The sequence below is a fragment of the Mycetomoellerius zeteki genome, unplaced genomic scaffold, assembly GCF_001594055.1.
Source record: "Mycetomoellerius zeteki isolate Tzet28-1 unplaced genomic scaffold, Tzet1.0 scaffold104, whole genome shotgun sequence".
NCBI classification, from domain to species: Eukaryota; Metazoa; Arthropoda; class Insecta; order Hymenoptera; family Formicidae; genus Mycetomoellerius; species Mycetomoellerius zeteki.
The window spans coordinates 158,934-167,576 of record NW_017255954.1 but is presented as its reverse complement, the minus strand read 5'-3'; the positions used below and the strand labels follow the sequence as shown (position 1 = coordinate 167,576).

Here is an 8,643-nt window from a genome sequence, read left to right as displayed (position 1 = left end):
TTGCACTTTTTGAATGTGGTAGGGATAGCGATTATCTCCTTTTACAGTTCGCCAAATTGTTTGTGGTGACACTCCCAATACAGCCGACGCATTCCGAACGCTGGTCTCAGGATGATTGTCAAAATGTTGTAAAATACGATTCCCTGCCTGCAAATCTCTTCGTAACGCTGCTTGAAATCGGTTGTTTTCTTGTCGAATTGAAAATGTTCCAGTCTCTCGCAATCTATTAAATGTCAACATAAACACTCTTCGGTTTGGCACTCTTCTGTTTGGAAATCGTCGTGCATATTCTCGCACCGCCTTTAAAGCATTACCGTTGCAGAAACCGTATACAAAAACCATATCAGCATATTCACTATTAGAATACGTACGCGGCATATTGCAAAAGACAAAATTCATCTACTGTTAAAGGCTTTCAAAGAGCGACTGACAAATTCATAACAGAAAGTGGAAAATGTAATCAAATATGTCGGTGCTAGATATGGCAAGAAATGTAAACATTTTTTTTCGATTTCTCTGAAACGGAGCAAAAACGAGCATATGTCTATAGGACTTTTTTTCTTAGTTTTTTACTCCTCTACACGCTCCCGAAGTTTTGCGATTTAATTTGGAAACACCCTGTATATATAACAATAAAGTCATATGATAGATGAAATTATTTCTAATATCATGAGATTTTTTCAAATTACGTGATTTAAAAAATTCACGTACTGATTTGGAACAATAGATCTGTTCGTGTTGCTTGCACTTTTGGCACTCGACATTTTCGCTTTCTCTCTTTTCAAGGCCAAATATATATTTATCCCATTTTAAGTGCAAAAATATTTGGGGATTTCATGCAACGCGAACAGACCTATTCTGTTATGTGATTTATTTTAATTACATGATTTCGTTATGTAACTTTATGACGTGATTTTTTTCAGTAGGGTTGTTTATAAAATAAGAATTCTATAGAAATAGTTGAAATTATGATATGGTGAGCAGACTGATAAGTGTAACATTTAATATGTCACTGATTTACTTTACTTTTGGCTATGAAAAACCGAAAATATTTTCTAGTTCTGAAAATACTAGTATACTATTCAGTTTGAAACAACTTATTGCAGCATGACCTCAATATTTTCACGGAAATACTACATTTTTTATGTAATAATATCGTTTGTTGTTTTGCAGCAATTTTAAGCGTAACAATATGCCCCATGTATCAACTATCCCTGGTCTTCCTTACATATAAAATATTTGTATAATACTATAAGTAAATATCCAGTAAATACCAATTAACCTAAAGACTCATTTACATACATTTCTACCAATATAGATTAACTTGATTAACCGGTTAAGTGGTAGGCTTTTTAAAACATTCCGTGCCAAAAGTGGTAGGCGTCAATTGTGAACTAAAATATACCAAAATTTGGCCCTGGGGGTCGTGACATGTTCACCAGCTAACTGCGGGGGTAAAACGTAATTGCAATATATATACAAAAATCGCCATTTTCATTCAACGTATTAGTCGCCATGTTGTGTTCGCCATCAAATTTTACAAATTTGACGCCAAAATCGAGTTCAGAAGCCCAAAAAACAATAGTATACCAAATTTCAAGCAAATTCGTTGAATAATATAGAAGTTATTCAAGATGTGCATATATGCTACAATACCACTTTTGGCACGGATTCTTTTTGTGCATATATGCTACAATACCACTTAACCGGTTAAGCTGGCTCATTTTCAAAATTTTGAAAAAATAAGCAGAGTTCTAGTTGCCCCCCGAAGAATTTTAGAGTTCTCTATCAATTTTAGAAAGAGTTCCGTCGATTAAAGCGGTGAAAACACCATTTGAAGTTTCGAGGAGGCCAAGTTCACGATTCCGAAACTTTGAAGACTATAACTTCTTTACCGTTCATTTTAGCACTTTGACTCATATAGGACAATCGATATAACTTTGGGGAACAACCAGAACTCTAAAAAAAAATACCGAATTTTCGAAAAAATTTTTTCCACAAAAAATTTTTTAGGAAAAATTTTTTTCAAATTTCGGCTATTCTGTTATGAGTTCTGATAGCCCCCCAAAGAGTTCTAACGATTATGTTTAATGATCGATGCGCTGAAACCAATATCTAAAAAATTCTAGAGCTTTGAAGTTTCAGATTTCGAATTTTTCCAAGTCCATGCAGGTCAAAATGTTTTTTCGGAAATCCGGCATTTTATTGAGAGTTCTGATAACCCCCCGAAGAGTTCTCTATCAATTTTATAGAAAGAGTTCCGTCAAGCGGTGAAAACACCATTTGAAATTTCGAGAGGGCCAAGTTCACGATTCCGAAACTTTGAAGGGCTATAACTTCTTTATCATTCATTTTAGCATTTTGATCCATACAAGACAATCGATAGAACTTTTTGGGAGGCAATCAGAACATTAAAAAAATACCGGATTTCCGAAAAAAATTTTTTCCAAGGCAACTAGAACTCTGCTTATTTTTTCAAAATTTTGAAAATGAGGGGCCAGCTTCACCAATTAACAGCAACATTCTTGTTGAAAATTCTTGTAAATTTTTTGTACCAGATCTTACCTACACAGCATGTAATATTGCAGTAATATTGCAGTGAGATCACAATATTGCAGTAATATTACGATTTGCAATGAAATATTACGTAAATACTATTGAGATATTATATTTTGATATGGCGACAGTTGCACCGCCACGTATCGCGATTGTGAAAAAAATTAATTCACATTAGAGGCTCGCAATACCATATACTTGTATGCATGATATATGCGAGAACGGCCGTAAATACAGCTGATTTCTCCGAAGGTCACAGACATTTAAATCGACGCTGGACTTCGGGCGATGTTTCGTACAGTTTTTCTACGTAGGTTGACGCGCATTGGAAGTGAATATACTCTGTGAATCCGTGAGCTAATCGTAATTTCTAATTTCGGCGATATAAGCTAGTATATCTCATTAATACAGAGAAGGCGGTAATGAAAACATTTCTTGTTTGAAAATGTTACAATAATAAACGGATAATAAATAATGACGACCCGCGGGGACAACACGTGTTATTTAGAAAGATCAAGAAAAAAATCGATGAGGTGAAGCAAACAATTGCGCGTTAAAAGAGAGAGCATTCAGCTGTGAGTCCTCGCGGTACGAAGACCTGTATCTTTTCGGAATTGTTTGAATAAAAACGAATTCTTATCCCGAATTGACCACGAAGTTTCTGTCAAAGTAATTTGACCACGCCTGTCTCCTCAAGCTACGATATTGAGTAACATACATTCCTAAAATGATATATCATAATGTAATATTGCAATAATTTTGTTGAGATTACAATGTGATATATCATTCCGCAATATTACTACAATGTCGTCTAAATATTGCAGTGAGATATATCGCAATGTAGTGTTACGTAATATCGTTCAAATATTGCAATGTAATATATCGCATTGTAATATTACCGCAATATCATTCAATGATTGCAATGTGGTATATTGCACTGCAATATTACAACAATATCGTTCAATTATTACATTGCAGTTTATCGTATTACAATATTACTGCAACAGCATTGAAATATTACAATGTATTTTATCGCAATGCCATCTTTCTAAGATATGAATAATATTATGTTTTAATTTATTACTGAATAAATATTAAGTATTAAATGTAAAAAAATTAGGAGTATAGATTGAACATAACTCACAATGGATACAAATAAGATGTATTGTGTTTTATGTATCTTATTTGTATCTATTGCAGTTATATTTAATATTCATTTATGGTACAATGTTTTTATTTCTCCAATATTCAATATTTTTTTCCTGTTTTTAATTTTTTTTATTATGCGTGGGACCAAATAATACATCATTGAAATATATATACAAGTCGGTGTTCAAAATACAACATTCGCCGTTCAAAATACAATATAATAGTAACGAAGGTTTAGAAAAATTAAGTGAAACATTTATTTATGAATTTTTATTTTAAATACAATAGTCTTTGAATATACTCGTGTACTCCTTCTTATAGAACTTCTGGACATTTTGTTCTTTATGAGAAGCGTATCCTTTTTGTAGCGGGGCCGCATACTTATTTGTTAAGTTGTAATATTGTAACAATATTTCCAATCAAATATTATAATTTCAATAGTGCAGCAATATAGCACTTTTTGTAATATTGTGCATTATTTAAATATTGCTGCAATATTGCTACTATATTTCGTGCTGAAGGGATAAGTACGCGGCCCAGCCACAAAAGGGATACACTACTCATAAGAAGAAAACATCCAGCAGTCTTATAAGAAGGAATATACAAATCGAGTTGGTTTGTCTCCCGGAGATTACCAACCTTTTTGAGAGTGCTTTCTAGGCGTCTAAATGTTTTTTTTATCATGGCTTTATTATACGTACTTTAAAATGTAATATTAACAAATAATACATTAGCAATTAATAAAACTGGATTAATTATTGTAATATATCATAATGTTGCAGCGATATTGCAGATACATCACAGAAATATTCCTGTTATGAATATTTGCAGATTTTTATTATTGTAGAGATATTTACACTATGTAATATTACTGCGATATTACTCCAGTATATAGAAATACTATCGCAATATTGCAATATATTAGCATAATATGTAGAAATATTGCCTAATATTATAGTAATATTACAAAAATATCGCAGAAATATTTCTGCGATGAATTTGCCGCGGACATTTAATATTGTAGCGATATTTATACAATATTACTGACATATTATCATGCAATATTACATCAAATTTGTAATATTACTACAAGATTACATGCTGTGTGGGTAAAAGAGTTGTAAGTGATCAAGATTACTAAATGAACGTATATGATCATATAAGAATCTTATATAATTTGTACATGAATCTCACCAGTAATCTTTAATGACATAGGAATCTGAAATGAATCGTACACGAGGATTTATATCGCAATGAAAAGATCTTGCCTTAACCTTATAAAGAACTTTTAAAAAGTCGTTCTTTACAGGATCATCTAAGAATATGGTATTAATTATATATGGTATGATTCTAAGTGTTTCATGAAAGATTATGGCTGCGTTCCGTTTCATGCATGATGCACATGATGCATTTATCTTTGTTATTCACCGAATATTAAACAAGGATAAATTATGCATTATGTACATCATGCGTGAAATGGAACGCAGCCTATATTATTTATCAGTATTAAGAGACATAGTTATGGAATAATTTATTTTCCAAGTTAATACAAGAATCTGGCATGCATCGTACACGACGATTTATATCACAATGAAAAAATTTTAATTACTTTAGCCTAATAAGGTACTTTTAAGAAATAATTTCTTTACATATACGATTCATTTCAGATTCCTGTGTCATTAAAGATTACTGGTGAGATTCATATACAAATTATATAAGATTCATATATGATCATGTACATTCATTTAGTAACCTTGATTGATTACATACAACTCTTTTAAGATCTGGTACAAAAAACATACAAGAATTTTCAGCAGGGTGGATATTACGTGCAGATACAAATAGATCACACCTAATAAGCAAGCTATCGCCATTTGACGTCAAAATAACATTAAAGACGTCATTTTGTCGTCAAAATGCAATTTATTTTGAAATTTTATGTCAAAAACAAAAATAAAAATTCCTGTACCAAGGTACTTTTAAGATACATACCTGTACCCAGACATTTTATTTTTCTAGTACCTGTACCTAAGCACTGAAAATAAAGTACCTTGCACAACACTAAGCAGCATGGAGTTTCGTGTAAAAAAGTTTATATGCTGAAGGAAGAATTAAGACAAACAAGTTGAATATGAATAGGTGAATGTTTAAAGGAAGAGTAGGACAAAATAATGGTATAAGATAAATATTATATTTATATAGAATATTTTTCCCAAATATATGTTTTTAAATTTGTGAACAATTGCCCAACCTCTATCTCGTTGTTTCCAATACGTATGGAATGGACATAAACTCCAGGAATTTCATCTTGAAGGATCTGTTGTATTTTTCCAAGACTAAAAGAGAAACAACAACTATCACCTGCAAAATATATGCTTTTATTTTCATAACAAAATGAAGTAAAAAAATGAATAATTGAAAACTAGAAAGTAAATATATCGTGCTATAGTTAAAAAAAAACCTTTCAATCTCACGTTTGTAGGCAATTGTTATTTATTAATGTATACATACAGTACTTCCTATAAAAAGATAAATATAGAACTTAGAAGTTTTGATGAATTTAGAAGTTTGAGCTCTAATCAAAATATTAAATTAAAGAAAAGAGTATTTTTGTAAAAGCAAAATATAAGATCTTTCTTCATTATAACATATAATTTTTGAGCTAATTAGGCTAAAATATTTATCTGCTTGTAATTAAAAAGAAACTTCTGTCTCTATACATAATTCTTTATTTTTAAATGATAAGGACATCACGTTTACATGCAATAAACAGTGATAAATACAATTCTTAACAAGTTTTTAAAGCAATTACAAAAACGTTCCTTAAAGTAAAATTAAATTTAATACGACGCTACTACATGCAAAGATATTATAATTGTGAAGAACATTGCAACATGATTGCCCATTATAGTTAGCGTGGTGAAAATTATATCAAACGTAATATCTCGGAGGGAAAATATGCAGGAAAAGCATTCAAGTTTAAAAAGCGGGGAAGTGGAATATTATTCAGAAAGATGTACCCATTCCATGCCAGAGCACCACTGGCACCGGCGAACCGTCTGTAGTTTTTATGCCTTCCTCGAGTAAACAACCGGCATTCGTGCATAAAAGTATCACGGCGATAAAAATACAAATATGATTTATTGTTGGCTCTCTCGTGACGCGAATCATGTTAACCGTCGACCGCGCTTATGTTTAAGCAACTAATGCAAACCGACACATCACAATACTTTTTGCAACACCGTTAATTATCGAATACAGTTGGACATAGCTGAGCGCAGTGAAAAGTGCCATTCAGTGCGCACATCACATGTGAAATGTGAAAACATTTTTTCGTCGCATTTAACGGCGGTCGACGCGCCACGCGGCTGCATTAGAAAGTTTACAGACTGTGACGCTCAATCGATAATTTAGATCCCTTTGCAGAATCTTATAGCAATTTCGGCTGGGAACATTGGTGCGCACTGCGCACTAGTGTACATTAAAGTCGTACATAGCTGACGTAAAAATTTTGTGTGTGTGTGTGTGTGTGTGTTTAATATAAATGTAGAAATATATATATAATAGATTAAACCGCCACACAAATCTTCTAATTATCTTATTGAATTGTTAGGAAAAATAAGTGTTTTTAAACAAAAAACTAGGTAAAAAGGCTCCAAGTGTATGTGTTTGTTTATGTTCCTTGAAGAAAAAAATAGCTACGTTTAGCAGACTCACAGTTAAATGAGCGCTCGTTGCTATTGATGTATTCCTCTAGGTCTAAAATTCTAATTGGATGATTTAAAAGAATAGACTAATAACAGCCAGCGCTCAATCAACTGTTAAGTTTGCTGAATGCGCCCAATGACTCTCTTTTCCAAACCTATTCCCAATCTATCTTCTAATTTATCAAAGTATAATAATTTTTTTTTTTTTTTCCAAAAAATATATGAAATCTTTAAATTGCGCAAATTATAAACAGAAAATACATTTCATTGAAACATTAATGTTGCATAACTACTTTTAAACAATAAAACTCAAATGGTCCTATTTTTAATTCTTATAAAATAATTATTTTTAATATCTTTTAAATAATAAAACCAAAATGTGACAATATTTTTATATTTTTTTAAACGAAACGTATTTTGTTTATAATTGGCGCAATATAAAGATTTCACATACTTTTTGAAAAAAAATCAAGAGACACGGTAATGCCTCGCGCCAAGTATTTGCGCGTACTGGGCAAAGGGGACACTACAGAGTTTCTTTACTTCAACTGTCGAGTTGACCGGGAACACTATGTTCATATCTAAAAAACGGCTAGGCGGACGAAATTTTTATCAGGCTCAATCAATAGCACGGGGTCCCATTATGTATTGAAAGTGTCGTTATTTTTTTTCTCCGATGAATATTAAGGAAGATATTTCAATTTTTCTGTAAAAATGGGGTAAAATAAAATTAAGAACCGTCATCCAAATGTCCGCGGAGAACATGATTCGATTATAAATCGACAATTAATGCTCGAATTAACGCTAACACATAGTCCTCCATGTAGCACAGCAGCGCGTGGAAAGCACTTTCGAAGCGCTCTTCAGATCGCATCTCCCAAAACTGCTGTCAGTTATACGGTTTCATAGCACATGGATAACTCGACAGATTTCAAGTCACATCGATTAAAAAATGATCATGCGCGTGAAAAGCGCTTTAAAAGCGCTTGCACTTCAGAAGCGATTCAAAAGCGTTTTTTAGAGCAGAAACATCGAAGTTTTGTAGACATTATCCCGGGAAAGAATGTTTTATATAAAATAATATATTATTTTAATAATAATTAAATTATAATCTAAGCCAAGAACCTAAGCCAAATACGTAAAATTGGTTCAGACAAATGTTAAAGGGGGCCGAGGGGGTCACCTATTTTGCTTATTTAAAAAATTGTTCCGGAAAATGTAAGTGGGGAGT

General features: G+C 32.1%; 1 protein-coding gene across 2 annotated transcripts in view; it reads right to left on the bottom strand.

The window, feature by feature from the left end:
- Ppt1 (Palmitoyl-protein thioesterase 1) overlaps positions 1 to 7,039 on the bottom strand; it is a 12,311-nt gene extending 5,272 nt beyond the window's left edge. For both annotated transcript variants that reach the window (XM_018445351.1, XM_018445360.1), the window contains exons 1-2: positions 6,726 to 7,039; positions 5,957 to 6,066 (exon numbers count right to left, since the gene is read on the bottom strand). In XM_018445351.1, coding sequence (XP_018300853.1) covers positions 5,957 to 6,066; positions 6,726 to 6,876 — 261 coding nt within the window. In that variant the 5' untranslated portion in view covers positions 6,877 to 7,039. The remainder of the gene's footprint in view (positions 1 to 5,956; positions 6,067 to 6,725) is intronic.
- Between the last annotated feature and the right edge of the window lie 1,604 nt (positions 7,040 to 8,643).